Source organism: Empidonax traillii, unplaced genomic scaffold (genome assembly GCF_003031625.1).
Source record: "Empidonax traillii isolate 1590-97213 ecotype Southwest subspecies unplaced genomic scaffold, ASM303162v1 scaffold1377:size231680, whole genome shotgun sequence".
NCBI lineage: Eukaryota > Metazoa > Chordata > Aves > Passeriformes > Tyrannidae > Empidonax > Empidonax traillii.
This window is the reverse complement of record NW_020956570.1, coordinates 123,441-142,557: the sequence shown is the minus strand read 5'-3', so window position 1 is coordinate 142,557 and position 19,117 is coordinate 123,441. Positions and strand designations below refer to the sequence as shown.

The following is a 19,117-nucleotide window of genomic DNA, read 5'->3' as shown; positions in this document are numbered from 1 at the left end:
CAGCAAGTGAAAACAGGAATTACGAATATGTCTCGGGTAGCAGTTCCCATTCTGATTTGCAGAGCAGTGTTGAGGCTGGAGAAAGAAGAAACATTTAAGACATTTTCATTCAGAATTTTTGAAATGTTGGCTTATTTTTCCAACATAAGATGACTGAAGCTGATTTTGGATTCTGGATTTGGGAACAGACAGATGTTGGTTAGAATTCTTTAGCTTTGTGATCTGCAAATTTGTATAAATAGATATTTGAAATGAAATGACTATGGTTTCAAGCTTGAATATCTAATACGTCATGCTTGAATTAAAAAGTAAATACCTGAATTGCTAGATGAAAACATAAAGAAAGACAGTACAAATTTAGAACTGTTACTGATGTTTCAAAATATTTTTATTAAGGTTAGAATAAAATTAAAGTATTAAACCAAAGTAAGAAAACCAGAAGTAAACCAAAGAATGGAGGCTTATGGGCAGTAATTGAAATATCTTCCTGTTTGTCTTATAGAACACTTTTGATATCACAGAATCACACAATGATCAAGGTTGGAAGAGACCTTCAAGATCATCCCATCCAACTGCTAACCTAGCACCACCACAATCACCCCCAAACCATATCCACAAGTGCAACATCCAAATGCCACGAACACTTGAGACAGTGATTCCACCACTTCCTTGGCTAACTTGCCTAGCTAACAATGCCTAACCACCCTTTCAGAGAACTTTTTCTTCTAATATCTAATCTGAATCTTCCCTGACACAACCTAAAGCCGTTTCCTCCTCTCCTTTTACTTGAGACGTGGCAGAATAAACTCATCCCCACGTCACTAAAACCTCCTTTCAGATAATTGTAGACAGTCTTCTCAGACCAAACAACCTCAGTTCCCTCAGCTGCTCCTCATAAGACTTATGCTCCAGACTTTTTGCCAGCTTTTTTGCCCTTCCTTGGACTCACTTCAGCACCTCAATGTCCTTTTTGAAGTGAGTGGCCCAGAACTGGACACACGATTTGAGGTGTGGCCTCACCAGTGCTGAGTACAGGGGATGAGGCCTGCTAGCCACAATGTTTCTGGTACAAGCCAGGATGCCATTGACCTTTTTGGCCAGCTTCTTTGACCACTGCTGGCTCATGTTCAGCCAGTTGTCAGCCAGCACCCCCAAGTCCCTGTCTGCTGAGCAGCTCTCAAGCCACTCTTCCCGAGCCTGTAGTGATGCATGGGACTTTTGCAACCCAAGCTGCAGGACCCGGAGCTTCACCTTGCCCAGATATACTTTTGAATATATGGACTATTTGAAAATCAAGCGTTAATTTTGGCCATATTTATACCACAGTAAGCCTAGATGAGAACCTGGTGTTTTCTTGTAACTTGCTCCTAACTCTTCCCAGAGCAGCAGTGAGGGATGCACTGCCATCAGCTGCCAGCCTCTGCTCCACTGAGTTCCTGCTTTCCAGTCAAGGCTTGGACTGGGCCATGGTGGGTTAATGGGTTTGCTGTGCCAAGCTTAGTGCAACATCCACTTCCAACATTCAGCTCTATGCAACAGAGAATGTTTTGGCTAGAAATGTGTAAATAGATGGTCTTTCTGCAAAAGTTAGCCATTAAAGAGTATTATGCAACAAACAGAAGTTGAAACCTGGGTGGATGTTTTTCCTTTCACTTGTGAGAGGCATGCGTATCTGGAAAATAAATATTCAGCAGGAGTTCCTTGTGTCTAGTAGATTGGTTTTAAGGGTCTCCCATGTGAACAGGTGATATATTTTTAAATGTCATGACAGGAGTGCACCTGTTGTGTCCATAATACTGTACATTTAATTCTGAATTAATGTGTCTCTCTAATATACTTTTTCCTTCCTTTGTAATTTAAAGACCAGGAAGCAATTACAGTCTACCAACAATAAAAAATGAGAAGATTAATGAGGTGGTACCTCTGAAGCACTTGAACTTATTCTCTGTTGCTGTGAGGAATAAAAAATGACACAAATAGATGACATGGATTTGCCAAAACAAAATACAACTCCTTAGTGTCTTGAAACAAAATTATCACCAACACAAAAGGCAAGTGGATATATTTCTCACAGACCTAATTCCTCACACACTGTTGCATAATTTATGCAAAATATATGTCAAAAAGCAGTGTTGCAAACATATGTTATGTGCAGTTGGCTACATCAGTGTATTTTCTGAGCCATGTTCTCTTTGCTTACTATTGATTGCATGGTCAGCATATGCAAATTTATCCATGAATGTTATGTGAATAAATAATTTAACTGGGGGATAATTTAGATAATTTGGATATATAAAACTTTTGGTGAGTACTAATGACTGAGATCACCTGCACATGGAGAAGGATCTTCATTCTACAAGCAGGAAAGAGAAGATACAGAGGAATGAGGACCAGAACCCAGTGCAGTTTTTCAATCTGCCATTTTAATACTTTATTCTCTTGTAATGTAACCATTAGTTACATTAAGATGTCACTGAAGGAGTTTTTCTTTCCCCTGTCACATTTCTGGTCACAATTCCTGTGGCTGGATTAGTAAACTAGCATGACCACACAATTGGGTTCCTTCTTTCTTCACCCTGCATTTTCTGGCCTCCTCCCCTGTCTCAAGTCTTGTGACTTTGTGTTCAACAGCATTAATTTGCTACTCTGGGCCTCAGTGTCTGTGGTCAGAAATAAATGAAGAGCACGACTGCCTGTTTGGCAGCAGTTTACAGTTTCTACTTTTTGGACATAAAGAAAAATGACAGCCTTTGTAGCCTTTTACACTAAATTTTCAGAAGTGATGTCTAAGACTTACTTAGAGAGATGCTGGACATTTACTGCTGTCCTTGAGGGAAAAGAGAGCTGTAGGATCTAAGAAATTTTGAAAATCAGTTTGGTGGGGGTGTCTCAAATCATAGCCTTTATATAACAATCAGTTCAGGTTCTCTTTTTCACTATTTCTTACACGGTTCTGAACTCTCCACTCCTGAAGGTGTTCAAAACCAGGCTGCATGGGGCTCTGAACAACCTGGGCTAGTTGCAGGTTTCCCTGTCCATGGCAGGGAAGTTGGAGCTAGATGATCTTTAAGGCCCCTTCCGCAATAATTCCATTATTCTATGATATTTCTAGCTTATGTAATTTTCAGTTTCTGGACATCCTCTATGACAAATGTAATAGGTCATCCATATTTCATGGCACTGTGTTTCAACAGGGTCTTCAAAGCTAGAACACAACTAAGAAGTAGGCTACATGGTATTGATGGGCTCCACTGCTGTGTTTCTAACTCTAGCATGTTTATCTCCTGGTTTCCTGTTTATGAATATTCACAGAATTAATTGGCATGCAAAGTTGAATTCAGCACTTTCCACAGGACAAGTGTGAGTCAAGTACTTTGCTGGAGCAATGTTTCCCCACAAACTACCAAGATTTTGTGAGGCATCTTATTTCTGTGTATCCATCTTGCCTCTATTTTGACTGAAAGGACAAACTAAAGCATGCTACTGTAAGGTCTCCATTTTCCCTACTAGGGTCCAGACTGCTCACGACTGAAGCTTTGCATAATTTGTTAGTAATTTTTATTAACAGAGGAAGGGAAGTATATTACAGCTACGAAGAACAGGTATTCTGTTAGCCTGACAGCACTTGAGTGCTGTAACCTCTTTTAGCAGCCCATCCCTGCAGGTGAAATGCAGTCCTTGTATGCGGTGACTGGTCCCATACTGGTGTAGTGTGACGTGCTTTCAGACTGGCTATTTGTTTGCCTTCTGTCATGCATTTTCAACCTGCCCTTTGATCGGTTACACTTGACCATGAGCTTTTTCCCCATCTGTTACACTTGTTATACTTTCAAGCATATGACTTTCAAGTCATGTTTGAATTTCTGGGATGCATGTTGCTTGTACGTGGGGATGAGCTTGGACTGGTACCCTCTGTCTTTTCAGCTGTCAATCGAGCATTGTAGTACAACACGCAGTGTAGCAAACTTGGACTGGCTTTCATCTGCTGCTGATACTGCTGTGCACTCATGTCCTACATGGAAATAAATCTGCTTGTTTTCAGGGGATTGTATGGGTTCCATATAATAGTAGAATCATAGAATATCCTAGGTTAGAAGGGACCCAAAAGGATTAATGCAGTCCAACTCCTGGCCCTGCACAGGACAACACGAAGAATCACACCATGTGCTTGAGAGCACTGTCCAAGTGCCTCTTGAACCCTTACAGGCTTGGTGCCATGACCACTTCCCTGGGGAGCCTGTTCCTGTGCCCAGCCACCCTCTGAGTCAAGAGCCTTTTCCTAAAATCTAACCTAAATCTCCCCAGACTCATCTTCATGCCATTTCCTCAGGTCCTGTCAATGGTCACCAGAGAGATCAGTGTCTACCCCTCTGCTTCCCCTCACAAGAAAGTTGTAGTCTGCAATGAGGTCTCCCCTCAGTCTCCTCCAGGTTGAACAGACCAAGTGACCTCAGCCACTCCTCATATGGCTTCCCCTCAAGGCCTTTCACCATCTCTGTAGCCCTCCTTTGGACACTTTCTAATAGCTTTATATCCTTCTTGTGTTAAGGCACCCCAAACTGCACACAATATTCAAGGTGAGGCCGCCCTAGTGCAGAGCAGAGCAGGACAATCCCCTCCCTTGACCAACAGGTGATGCTTTGCCTGATGCCCCCCAGGACACGGTTGGCCCTCCTGGCTGCCAGGGCACTGCTGACTCAGTTTCAACTTGCCATTGACCAGGACCCCCAGGTCCCTTTCTGTGGCACTGCTTTCCAGCTTCTCATTCCCCAGTCTGTATGAAGATCCAGGGTTTTCCCATCCCAAGGGCAGAATATGGCACTTGTTTAACTTCATGTGGTTGGTGATTTGCCCAGTCCTCTGATTTGTTGAGGTCTCTCTGCAGGAGCCCAGCAGAACCCCACTAGTGACAGGTCTCCAGTCTGATGTTACCCCATTCACTGTTACCCTCTGGGTTCGACTCCTGAGCCTATTTCTCACCCACCAGGTCATGTGTTTATCCAGCCGTGTGCTGGACGTTTTGTCCAGAAGGATCCTGTGAGAGGCAGTATGGAAAACTTTACTGAAATCCAAAAAGATGACATCAGCTGGGTTCCTTTGATCAACTAGGTGGGTTACCTTGTCATAGAAGGAAATCAGGTTTGATGAGCAGGACTTTCCTCTCATGAAGATGTGCTGGCTGTGACCAATGACTATGTTGTCCTTCAGGTGTTTTTCAGTATCTCCCAGAATAATCTTCTCCATAGTTTTAGCATAAATTTACATAATTATTAGTTTACTTTGATGAAATTGGCTTAAGCACAAATGGTTCTGTATGTTTAGGAACTATTTTTTATTTTCACTGAACCCTAAATTGTGCACCTGTTAGTCCAAAGGACTGCAGAGGCTCTGTTCTTAGGGATTTCTGTTTTGGGACAAGAACAAGGAGCTGAAGATAAGTCATATTTTCTGGGGCAAGTAAAAACAAGTGTTTTTACATGCAGGTGTGCCTTATTCTTTCTCTGCTGCCCATACCACGTCTTGAGGCTTAGCACCCATGCCTAGTCTTTTTTTTCCTGTATTCTTACTGGCAGCTGGCACAGAGCTGCTTGTATATGACCTGGGTGTTTCTGTTTGGGAAAACATTTTTGTCTCTTCTCTCGCTGGTTCAAAAGGTCTGTGTGCACTTTGATGAACTTTGATGACTACTTTAAGTAGTCTTTTATTTCACTAGGGTTTATTTTCCTGCGGCCTAGAGTCCTCTGATTTCTTTGTTGTGACCATATGTGGCTGTGCCAGTGTTTTGTTTCAAAAGTTCATTTTCAAATGCAGCATACCCCTTAAAGTTACACTTTCAGTTTAAGATTTCATTCTGAAAAAATGTCATTTGAAATGCTGGATTGATTTAGGTTGGAATTTTTGAAACAGTGGTATCAATTTGTTATACAATGTGCATACCTATTTAACAGTCTTTTGAGGTTGATGTAAAGGAGAAAATTTAAATGTCGCAAGTATTTTTCTTAAAAAATGTCTTGTTTAATGTTGGTCATTGAAAGATTTTCCAAGGAATTTAATGAAGCTTTGCATAATTGCTTAAACTTAATGTGTGCATCTGAAATATTTGGAAAGAGGGCTTGCCCAAGAATAAAAGGAACACTTGAGCACATAAAAGTAATATAAAGGCATAGTAAGGAAAGATTTATGACTAATTCCTGTGTTTTTGCTGGCACTTACCTTTGAAATAGTCTGGTGGTAAGTATAAGAATCTGACAGCACTTCCTGAAATACCCTTTTCCAATCTATTGAGTGCACTTAACCTTTTATTTCCAGATGGTTGGATTGTGCTAATTTATCTGAACATTAAAGAAAGAAAAAAAAGTAGCCTAGCGACTGGGTAACTTTGAAGAACGTTTACTAGGAACAGTGAAAGCTGGATAAAAGATTTTTTCTGTATGTGTTATGAAAGGTTAAACTTCAGCCTTTTCACAAAGCCGTATTATAATTCTAAGACTCCTGTAAGAAATGCAGGGGTCCAACTTTTCATCTGAGTTTTCAAGGCTTAGTATAACTTTAATGGAGACAAAGGTGACTAGATATTTCTAAAAGTGTAAAAGTCGTACAGAATGTACACCAGAGATTAGCTGAAGCTGGCCTTTTGGTTTGTTCATGCTTTCAGCTTTTCAAACATGTTTTATTTCTCAGATTGTTTACACTAAAGTGAGATGTGCTTCCAGTGTTTGCCTGCTGAGCGCTCCACTTTGGCACACTTGTGGCACAGCTGATTGCCACACTCAGGCCCCTGTTGCATCTCTCCCCAGAGCCACACAACCACACACCAACTCAGTATTGCTGCCAGTAAATTGTAGCTGTGCAGTGCCCAGAGGCACTTTGTCTGTCAGCAGGTTTTTCTTTCAATTTGGCTTGCAGAATGAGGCTCCTCAGATTATATAACTCTTCATATAGCAGAGTCGTTGGGATTAGGGTTGGTGTCAGGGGCAGATAGTGCCCAGGCAAAACTGCACCTGGCAAGAGGTAGAAATGGGCAGATAAACCCTGAGCAAGTTGACTGGTCATTATTTTGGATCCTGGGAGTGGGATCAAAGTATTTATTCCACTGGTGTTTTTCCTTAAGGAGTAGGGGATCATCCACTGAGCATGGATTCAAAAGATACATCAGAACAATAATTTGCAGAGATTTTACCCCCAAAATCAGACAGTACCATTAATTTTTAAATAACTGAAAGTAATCTGCCAGTTTTTATAGGAAACAGAAATCTGTAAAAGAGTCACTTGAAATGTATGTACGTGAACATTTTTCTAGTGGTGCTTACCACAACAGAATCTGAAACATTACGTATTTTTCAAATTCACTAAGGATCAGTGCAGTATCCAGCATTTGGGAAGGAGAAAATTAATGCACAAGTACGGTAACTGGGGAATTACTAAGAAGGAAAAAGGATTGCAGAATAAAAAATAGTTAAAGTGGTAGAGAAGATCATAAGCTAAATGCAAGTCAACAGACTAATCTTTTGCAGAAAAGTCAGATTTTGTTCTATGAACAGAAAAATATGTGAACAGGTCAATATGATTTTTTGGGACAAGATCTCTCAGATTTTTATGCTCACTAAGAGGAAAGCAAAGTCCTTAAAAGAGCAGCAAGAGGGCATGAGAATTAGAGGAGACTGAAAGAAAGGCTGGAGGCAGAGAGGTGGCATAGTAGGAATCTTTCAGAGGGAAAATGTGTACAAAAAGAGCAGCAGCGTCTGAGTTGTTCTCTGGGCTAACTGGAAATAGCTGAGGGCAAACGTGGAGAGGACTTGGGCTGGCCATTAGATAGTGAAGCAGCAAACAGTTCACAGAGAGACTCTTAATCAATGGAAATGTTGTAAGAGCAAGTTAAAACAAGTTCCTGTGTGGCAAGTCGAGATATACAGTCTTAAGCGATGCTCTGTCTGTGCTGAATGCTAGTATATAGTGGTTGCAGACTGTGTAATTTCTGTGGGTTTGTTGATCTCACATGTCACATTGAGACTGCAGGGCAGTTTGACTACTGTGTTGAGATTGCAGCAGCTTCTCCCACTTAACATGGCAAAATAGTACCTATGGATGCATCTGTACATTCTTTTTGCTTATTATAGACATATTTTTTTCTTTGTGAATGTATATTGCGTGAAAAGAAAAGTTTTGGTGTTTGAATATCTTTCTGTCAAATATTTTTAAAATCTGGATTTCTTCAAAATGGAAATCCCACAGTAAATATTTTTTCCTTGAAAATTGAAAGAGAGAAATTTTCTTTTCTGACAGTGCTTTTTCTTGTTTCAGAAGCTCAATTCTGGCACAAAAGTAGTATGACGTATATCAAACCTTATTGCTTGCATGGCCTCTCTTAATTGCTTCTTGAAAGATGTGTTTCTGGCCTTCATTTTATCCCAGGGGAAAAGTGTCCTGCTACACTGAACCTCAGGCTATGGGGAGTGGTGATGAGATGAAGGCTTACCTTCTGAAAGGAACAGTCCCACTCCAGAGAGAAAAGACAGAATTACAAACCATATGAGGCAAGGCCCTATACATAAATGAAATTTCATGGCTTTAAAAGTATTATAAAGAAATATATGCTCATTTGAGTTTTTTATTTATGTATTTTAATTCTATTTGGGCTGACTTGGAACTTCATAATTTTTCTTGTTGATAGTTCATAGTACTTGTAATGAGCTTCTCATCACAGAATTGCAGAAATTTTAATTTCAGCCTTGGTAAAAAATACATAGTTATGTCTTTTTATGATGAACAAGTTATATGTGGTCAAGAAATGGCAACTCTGAGGTCCGTCAAATCTTCTCTAGTTACAAATCTCAGTATTTGGTTGTGCAGCTGGTGGGTCAGGTCAAAGGAAAAAAGGATTATATATTAAGATTAACAGCAGCTAAGTAATCATGGCAGACTGAGTTGCTGGGGGTGCAGAGAGCAGAAGAGTGGAACCTTCCTGCCCAGGACATGAAGTAAATGAGTAGTGATAGAGGGAGAAAGAGAACTTTGGATGAAATGCCTGCAGGAAGTCTAGGCATGAAAGAAGTAGCCAAGCAGAGTCAGTTTAGGCACCAGAGGAGGGGAGTTTGTCCTTTCTGGACGGGGAGACTGGGTCTGGAAGGAAAAACTTGAAGATGAAGGTAAGTGTAAGAATGGGAAAAGAGGGGATGGGTGGTCTAAATGAGAGCAGTTAACAAAGAAGAGGAGGACAGAGCAGGCATGCCACTGACAGCAGTGACAGCAACCGCTGTGTACTTAGTAGCTTTTGCTTCTTCTCCTAAACAGGAATATAATAAAGGACTTGTAGTGTCACTACAACAGTTAGCAGGTATCATTGGCATCCCATCTCTGCTGCTGGGGAATGAGAATGATCTGCTATCACTTGCTATGTAAAGGCAGGTGACAAAGTGAGATTTTTCACTACAACCCAGCTCTGCTGTCCGAGACTATGAGGCAGAAGGCTAAAATGTTTGTTTTTCTAGATGTCCTCTTTAGAAGGTGAGAAGCTACATGCAGAAAAAACATTAGTTGCAAACTTGTAGTTTTAATAAGCCCAAGCCAAGGTGACCTGTGCAAATCTTATTTGGTCCCTTTCTGCCTTTGTGATTATTATAATAATAATAATTTCCATATTTATAATGTTATCATAAGTGGGATGCTCTTCCAGTATACAAAAAGGATCAAGTCTGGAATGTGTCATGCTAAATAGTGATATATATAAATTCTCTCCTCATTTCTTGCAAAGGCTGATAACTAAAAAAAAAGAGGCAAAAATTTCAAGGATTATCATGTGGACACAGCTGATTGCTAGCCTGAAGAACTAAATTATCTGTCTAATTCTGCCACAGATGCTTCTGTAAAGTTCAGAAATAATTTAAATCAAAATCTTCACAAGTATTCTTGTATTGTATTGTAATTTTCTTTGTGCACAATGGTAGTCCTATAGTCTGATTCATGTAAATGTTGAACATTCACCCTTGCAATTGCAGACAAGGAAAGTAGCACTCTGAACATTCAAAATGCTAGTTAATGGTGAGTAGTTAAAAACTCAGGTTGCCCATAACTCAGTATATACTTTTGACCCTAATCTCTCTCAGTGTCATTTTTTATCCTTTCAATGCAGAAGAGTACTGGAAAAATACATTCATTAACACTTGTCAGCTGCTGAATTGCTATAGTGGCATGGAAATACTGGAAGGAACTTAATTCTGAATTCAGACAGTGTGCCTATAGCAAGACACCAGACACTGAACAATCAGGGAAAAAACCCTCAGAGACAGAGTAGCACTGTGAGTTTGTAGTTTGGATTCCAACAGTGCTTAGAGACATGGAGAAACAAAATGAAAGAGAACCAATTTCTCAGTATTTATTCCAATGAATTTGAATTTTAGACCCATTGAAATGACAAATAGATTAAGTACTATCCTCTAAAACTCATCCCTACCATCCCCAAAAAAGCTTCCACATTTTTCAGAACGTTGGGCAAATTTCTATGTTGTCAAGGTGGCCAGCTGCAAAATTATTAGCTCACATTTATAACCATATGGGACAGGGAAGTGTTGAAAACTTCCAAATTCAGGTATTAGACACATGAATGAGGAATCTGAGCTCCCTTCCCCTGTTATCAATCAAACCTCCAGGAAATGGGGCTAGAGGTGTCCTGGACCACACAGTGACCATGCATAGACACACTACTCTGGACTTATCCAGTCTGCAAATATTAGTGACAGATCTGAGAACAAAGTTAAATATGTCAAAAATGAAGCTTTAAGAATGCTGAAAAAATGTGCCAATGTATACTGACTTCAGAAGATATCTACTTTAGTAGATATTTTTCTGCAGACATGGCATGGTTTAATTTTGGCATATCCAAATGTAGCATTTCCGTCACTCATTTTAAAATTAATCAGAGTTTAGAATGAAGGAAGATGATAAAACTAATGCCAAAGGAAATGTTTAATTTCATGTCAAATAAGTTTTGGTGACCTAAGCAGATAAGCTTTTGTTTTCACGTTGACAGAGCCTGTCCTCAACATTACCATTACTTGATCAATACTGAGATATTTTGCATAAGTTATTTTATTTTAGTTACCAAATAAACTTTTATTTTATTCTAATTCTAAAGAAAACATTTCAGTGTTGTCAGACTACAAAATGCATTTGCTGATACATTGTGAAATACTGTCACTATTTGAAGATTATTTTATTATTCAACTTTTATATAACTTTTCCTCATTTGTTTCTTTTACATTTTTCTCCTGTCAGTTATATTTTTTTTCTTTTTCTTACACTGAGACCTGCCATTTTTCATCTGGTTTCCTTGTGATTTTTTTCTTAGTTGACCTTCACGTATCTCTTCTGTTATTTTTAAAGTCATTCTCCATTTTGTCTCTTCTTGTTATTTTATGTCAGTATTTCCTCTCCTCATCTATTCGCTGCATCTAATCTGTTCTGTTTCAGTGAGGGCCTTGGAGAGAGGGTTTAACTGGACTTTTTGATTTGCATTTTTCTTTAGTAAGCATAGTTGACAAGAAATTTTGGTATTTTGTTTGTTTTGTTTTGTTTGTTTGGGTTTTTGTTGTTTGTTTATTTTTGCATAGATTACAAAGGAAATTGTAGAAAAGGTTGTATTTTGGGGATGATGATCTTGCCGACATTGTTAAAGCTGGGTTAGGTTGTTGTACTAAGTTCTTCAAAAGACTAACTCTTGGAACCTAAGTGAAAAGAGGATGAAGAGCAGGTTGTTATGTTTTTGTAAGAACACAGCATGAATGGTCTGTGATGTACACTAACTAGGAGTTGATTTCTGGATGAAATCTGATACGTTATTTTGATTTAGCAATCTCTGTGTTATGGGGATAGTCTTTTCACAAAAAAGGTTTCCTCCTACTCTAATAATTCTTCTTCTACTCTGATAATTACTAGACTTTATTACCAGCTTTTATTCCCACTTTATAAATGGAAAGGGGTGGCAGGATGTTATTTCTGGGGAAGATGAGGGTAGGAGTATTTTAGTGTGCTTTTCACTGTGGTTCACCAAAACCTGAATGTGATGACTCTGCAGGGCCAGTTTGCAAACCTTTGCCCAAATGGTGCTCGAGTGGCAGTGATTCTGGAGTGGGAAGCCAGCAGCGTCATCTTTAGATTCATTTTGCTTTGTGAAGGTCTGTGCTAACAGAGTTATAGTGTTCTTTCAACGTAACAAGTTTGTGTGCTGGAGTCCAGTGGAGGCCTCAGTCAAATATGAAACACGTGGGAATCATGGGCAGGTGTGAGCAACAGCATTGCTTCCCCATCTGCCTCTGATCCCTGCTATGGCAGACCCTGTGTTGGCGAACAAGGAGGGTACTGTCTCACTGCAGCCTCCCTCTGAAACAGTAGCCTCATTGTGGGACTAAGGATGGATAGAACCTGTGGAAGAGACTTGCCACAGCATGGCAAAATATCTGTCTTTGCTTCTTAATGCATCTTCTTTTTTAATGTTTATGCAGCTTATTTTCTTTGGTGTGTACATATTAAATGAAATTTCTTATCCGTTCTACATTGGAAAAAGCTTTTTTTTTGTTGTTTCAGGCCATTTTCCAGTCATATTTTATTCTTAAATATAATTTAAGTAAAAATGTATTTGCAAACCTAGGCTTGATCTAAGCAAATGTTCTGAAAAGGTGAAATTTTAATTTATCTGGACTGATAAATCAGGGATGATTGATACTTTTTGGTATTTCTTTATTTTGGTTTTACTTATTAAAGTGTATTCTTTTGTAGCCAACTAGGAAACCAGGATTGCTTTAGTAAGGGTGTATGCATGTCTGATGTTGGAAAACTGCTACATGCCTGCAAAAACAAGTAATTTTTTTGAAACTTGAAATTTTTTTGGTACTGTTTTTTAAAGTGCTTTTTTTTTTTTAAAAAAAAAAAAAAAGATAACATTTAAACTTCATAAAATTGTAATTTCTTTGTACTTCTTATTGATGTGAAAATAGTTCTGGGAACCTTGTATAACATGCATATTTGTATCAGCTTTGAGAAAATAATCAAGAATTAGGAATATCTGTCAAATCATCATGCATACCTATTGCTTGCTGGTTTTCTTCAAATATTTACAGCATTCTTGTAGTTATATACACCTAAGAATATGTATGCTAAAAAAGCCACAATGTGATTTATTTAAAGTTGTACTGAGAGAGGTGATATAGCTGCAGGCAGGGAAGACTGGGGTGGAGAAGGTAAGAAACAACAGCTCTGAAGAAAAAAAAATAAATGAGGCACTGAGATAAAGCAAATTCCAAGAAAGATTCAGGACCTTGAGAAGAATAAAGAAACTACCTAGGTTTGGTGGCTGGAAAAGGTAGTTACATGGACAATGTATGTGTTGTATCCATAACGATTGATTTATGATATTGTTTTAACTTTTTGCATTTTACATTTCTAATTTTTTAACATTTTAGCATCTAAAATATGCAAGGACTTCTTTTCCCTGCCTAGTTTCATAAAATCATGTTGTCATAGCTGTGACACACTCCAGTTTTCCTGTCTCACTAAAAAGCCAGAGTTGTGCCATGTCAGAGCTTCACCATTTAGTTTCTTCACTTCTGCACAGTCCCAAGAAAAATAAAAATTAAAAAAAGGAGAAAAAAAAAGGAAAAAAGAGGAAAAAAATAAATAAATACATTTTCAATATTAGTTGATGCATAAGTTTTGGCAAAGAACATTTGGTTTTAAAAATGCAGTTTTCCTGGAAGATGCCAGCAGCAGTTTCTGCAATCCAACATGGTAAAGCTTCCTGTTTCTCTAATTGATGTATTTTCCCTGAGCAGCTTTGCATTAATATCATATTTGGGAACAGAAATTATATATACAAAGTTTCAAGGGGATGGCTGAGAGAAGAGCATATCAGAGTGTCAAGCTACCTTTGGCTGGTAGAAAGCTTTTGGATGCTGAGGTGTACTGCTACAGGAGATGTCAAGGTACTTAGGCTGGATGAGAAAGGATAATTGGACATACCTAGAGAAATCAGAAAGCTGCTGGGGAATACAGGCTTGAAGCAGGAAGACGTGGTTGGTACCAGATGTCTTGGTTCATCAAAACTCAGGAAGTTTTGCTGCTCTGAAGAAGGGAGTAAGGCAAAATGAGGTATTAAGAAGAACTCAAAAGAGAGTCTCTTAGGCTCAAAACCAGGATGTGTTTGAGGAAATATTGGGACTCTAGGGAGATATGAGCCACCTGTTTACTAATGAGCAATTAAAGCATGCATGGCAAGTGAGTAATTACTGTAAACAGTAGAATTCTTCATGCTTTAGCTTGTCTGGTGCTGTCACACCCAACGGTATTTGTCTCATGGACAATCTGTAGACAATCTTTCTCTTATTGGAAAGCACGTTTTGCAAGAATTGTTTGCCTTCCAGGGGCAATCCCAGAGTTCATTGCTGGTTCCCTTGGTAATTTCACATCCTCTTGCCTTTTTGAATACTGTGTACCATGCCTGCAGCAGCTACCCATAATAACCTCTTACCAGGTTCAGTAGGAGTGAATTCACTGTTGTTTACACTATTGATTTGTTTGGTTTTCATTCAGCAGCATACTGCACATGCGGGTTGCGTGCATGTCTAGCATGTCTATTATGTGTAGTACATGTGTAGCAATGTGTATCACTGGAACAAAAATTCTTTGGCAACAATTTTTTTTTGTCTTAAAACCCCTTCTTAATTTTTATGAAAGTGGTATTGTAATGAGAATAGAGACTGTTTAATGCATTATTAATCTTGACAATTTAAGGAATGTTTACATCTCTAGTTGGGCAATAACACTTGAAAATAGCTTCATTAATAACTTAAGTGTATATAATATAGTAATTTAAGTTAATAATTAAGCTAATTCAGGTGCAATGGTTAGGTGATTTTTGACGCATATTCTCAAACTAGCTGCTGATATTGCAGTCATGTTGAAATCCTTGAACAGGAGCAGGTACACAAAGCAGTGCTGGTGTTTTGGTATTCCTTTGTAATGTCTAGAGAAAAACTGATTAATTTATCTAATAGCTTTTTAATTTTTCAAGGTACAATGGCCAGTAGTTTCAGGTTGATTTGTGAGAAATTCCCCTATATCTTACTGATTCTACACCTTTCCAACTAGAAAAGGATAGACGGTAATAAAAGAGTTTTTTTCTTTTGTCCACCTGTTGTTTTCAAACTAGATCTGTTGTGCTTCTTTCTTACAATCTGAAGCAGTGGATGAGGCTTAACCTCCCTGAAAGAACTATGCTTGTTTTTGTTTTTGTTTTTGTTTTTTTTTTGCTATCAACAGGCCAAGCTCTGATAACAGGCGCCACACCATCCGGGAGAGGATGTCCAGTACCAATGAGAAAGGGAGCCTGTCCATGGAATCCACCAAAGAAACTCGGTACTGTGCTGTCTGCAACGACTATGCTTCAGGCTACCATTATGGGGTCTGGTCTTGTGAGGGATGCAAAGCTTTCTTCAAAAGGAGTATTCAAGGTAATAAAGTGATAATAATCAAGTGAGTCATCCTTACTCTTTACTCTTGAGGAAACTGAAGCTACTTGAGATTGCAGCCTGAGCCCAGGATGGTGACATTTACTGGGTTTTCATTAGCAGTTGCTGTGCTCTCCCATATATTTGTAGTTCTGTATTTGGGGAACAGTTCTAGCAGGTAAATAATAGGTTGTTATTTAGTCCAACCTCAGTGAAGGAAAGAAAAGCTTCTTTGTGTTGTCATTTCTTAAAGTATATCTGACCATGGAGGCGGTGAAAAATCTGATTTCAAAATCTTTATTGGATCACGATGGCTCTTACAGGCTATGCATATCTCTCCTTTGTGATCATGTTCCTATTCAAAGCAATATTTTAAAAATTCCCTGTCAGATGATTAATTCATGCTGGTTGATTTATTAATCTTAATGTAGTGCTCCATTAGCCAGATGGTTCAGTTCAAGTCTCAACTCCTTGAAGATGTTAGATGTCTTTTGAGAACCAATATTGAAAAGGACTGATGAAATAACATTTGTGCCTGTCAACAAAGCAGGGCTTTGAACTATACACAGATTGGTTTAGTACATGGTCTTGTCATGGCTAAAAAGGTAAGTGTATTAAAGGCCTTCTAACAAACAAAAACCGTGAATTACTGTGACAGAGATAATTTTTTATTTAAATGGCTATCCCTCTGTGGAATGGATGCTTTTTTTTACTTTGTTCGACATTTCTTAAATTGAGTGAGAAGTAATTATAATCTACTGAAAATGCAGGTACTGTTCAGTATCTACATTTTATTTTGGAGAAGCAAATAAAAGAGATTTCTTCCTTTCAAAGAGAAAACTGGTAGACTGCTGTGCTTTACATAGATTTCTATAGTTTTTTAAATCTCCAGGTGATATAAAGGCACAAAAATTCCTTTTACTCCTGTTCTGAAGTAAACATAGTGAGGAACAGTTTTTACCTCATATTGCAAGGTGTGATTATTGCCTATTTTTTTGCATGACTAGTTCTGAGTTAAATAAGACCTCCAGCATTCAACTCAGAATTTTTCCTGCCTTAAAGAAAGAAGTGAAAGACTGGCTTCAGGGTGGAGATTGATGGAATTGTCTAAATGTCAATGATAAGTTAATAGTTGCTCTTAATTCTGCTTTTTCTGACACAGTGAAATGATTTTTAAAAAAGCAAGTGGTTAGAACCAGAGGTTAATAGTAGACAACACTAGAGGAAAAAAGGGTGAAATGCTTTTCTCTTAACATCAGAATAATTTACTTTAACTTGCAATGTCAGGAGAATGGCTAGAATGACTCCCTTAATGTGTTTTTTGATATTTTTAGTTTTCAGTTCCCTTGCCCGAATCAGAATTATTCTTAGCCTTTTGAAATTCTGTCCTTTTGCTTGAACTGAACTAAGTCACAACAAAGTGGAAATAGTCTTAAACAAAAGTAAGAGTTATAAAGTAATTTCACAGCATGGATCTTCAATTCTTGGTCATAACAGAAGAAGAAAATAATCTGACTCTTTCATTGAGCTGCATGGTTCTGCTGTCAGCACTTGGTGGTTTTGCCCTGCTCTCCATGTAGACAAATGTGGTCCACCACAATGGAACTGTTATCTGTTTGTGCTACAGTAAAGCCTAGTTAGTAAATTGAATTCTTGCTACATTTATATATTTATCATAATTTTTAAGTAGGCAAGCTTTTAATTTTTAAAGCTTAAGTTTCCAGTATCCCATAAAATACCTTTCTTTATCTTCAAGTCATGTTTTCTCTATGTTAAGCTCCTTACTTCTTGCCCTATCCGTTGTGGGCATGAATAAGGCTTATTACAACAACCTTTTACATAGTTGAGGCTGTTATCATATCTTCCCTCAGTCTTCTCTTTTTTCAGACTAAACAAACCAAGTTCTTTCAGTAGAGCATACTTGCTAGACTTCTGATCCCATTTGTTAAACTCCTTTCTACTTTTTCCCATTGATCCACCTCCTTTGTGATTAACAGTTATTGTAAAAAATTACATCCACTATTATAAATGAAATGATTCAAGAATATGAGTACTTATGTACTTACGAGAGAATTCTGATCACTTGATCACAGATGGTATGAAAGGTCCTCTGAGGAACTTTTAAAATCATAGGTACCCAGTATTGATGAACTAAGTATCTTCTGAGTTTTCTGCTGGCTTTGGAAGAGATCTCCAATTGCTATTTCAGCAATTACACGTTGTCATTGGACATGTGTCTAATTTATGAAAATGACAGTTATTTTTTGATACAGAATAGATGTAAAAATATGCATTTACCTTGCAGATGATAATTTTAAATAGGTTGTGATCAGATAGCTAGGAATGAATGCTATATATATATCTCGATGTATGTATAAAAAATATGTATAAAAATATTGTGCATATTTGTGATTTATTATATATACTGCATTGTATATATGTTGTGCATTCCTAAAAAAATTGGAAAAAATCTTACAGGAATTTTATGATTAAACAATATTGAGGTTCACAGGACTTGTTTGTATAAACAAAAGTAATGCTTCCAGCAAAGATTTTTGGGTGTGCTTATAGCGTGTCTTTCTTGAAATGCAAGATAACTGCACAACTCTTTTTCTTTGCTTACCTATATTTCTCAGTACATACATAGGTGCTGTGCTGATTGATCATTTCAATACTTTTCAGCAGAGATTTCATAGGAAAATTGCTATAATGAATTTTGATGTCCCTAACAGACTGTAGTCAAATATTCTATATAGTTTTTAGTTAGAACCTCAGGAAAAAGTAAGGACAGACATGAACAAGCTATTGGTAATCAATTTCTTTTTTGTATCTGGTAGGGATATCTGAGGTATCTATACTTACCTGCATAAGTATATATTTAAATTTTGTGAAGACTCACATCTGCATTGGAACTTACCTGAGGTGAAGATAGATAGCTTTATTTTTTTTCTAAGAGAACTGGAATATGTCTGGTAATATTTAGTGAATTTTAAATGCTAAGTTTTTATTCTCTGTTGTCAAAGAGTCAAAGCTTAAAAGGTGACTTGAATTATGAACTGTCTCTATATGTGCAACTTTTCAGTTTTGTTTAAACAACAGATGGTTGGTAGAAAACCTCAACTCCCTCCTGAGACTGCCTGTCAGTCTATTTTGCTAGTTTATGTCCCAGAAGTGATTTGGGAGCTTTTTTTGAGAAATCTCATTGCAGGCAGATATCAATGTACAATCTTTCATGGAAAAGAAAAGTCATATGACATCAGGAATACCATGTTACTTGGTGATAGAAGAGTGCTTTATTCTTCACCCAGCATACGTAGCCTTCAGGAGTGTACTTGGTCAAGTGACTTGATTCCAGAAGCATAACAAGCAGTCACATCACAGCACACTGTACTTCTCTACTAAAATATTTATGGATTGTAAGACCAAAAAGGACCTTTAAATTATTTAGTCTGCTCTTCTCTCAATATAAACTTTATATGCTATCCATCTACAGAACCCAGTAACTTGATGGAATTGAATAGTTTACGAGATGCCCAGCCATTATCTATGGGCTCAAGAACTTTCTTACAAGAGAGGCTTATTCTAATGATTTGTTCTCCCATCTGCTAAAAAATTACATT

At 37.9% G+C, this 19,117-nt stretch overlaps 1 protein-coding gene across 1 annotated transcript in view; it reads left to right on the top strand.

The window, feature by feature from the left end:
* Window positions 1-19,117, top strand: part of ESR1 (estrogen receptor 1) — a 154,982-nt gene that overhangs the window by 62,124 nt on the left and 73,741 nt on the right. The window contains 1 exon segment of the mRNA XM_027906936.1: window positions 15,310-15,500. Within this exon segment, the coding sequence (XP_027762737.1) occupies window positions 15,310-15,500 (191 nt within the window).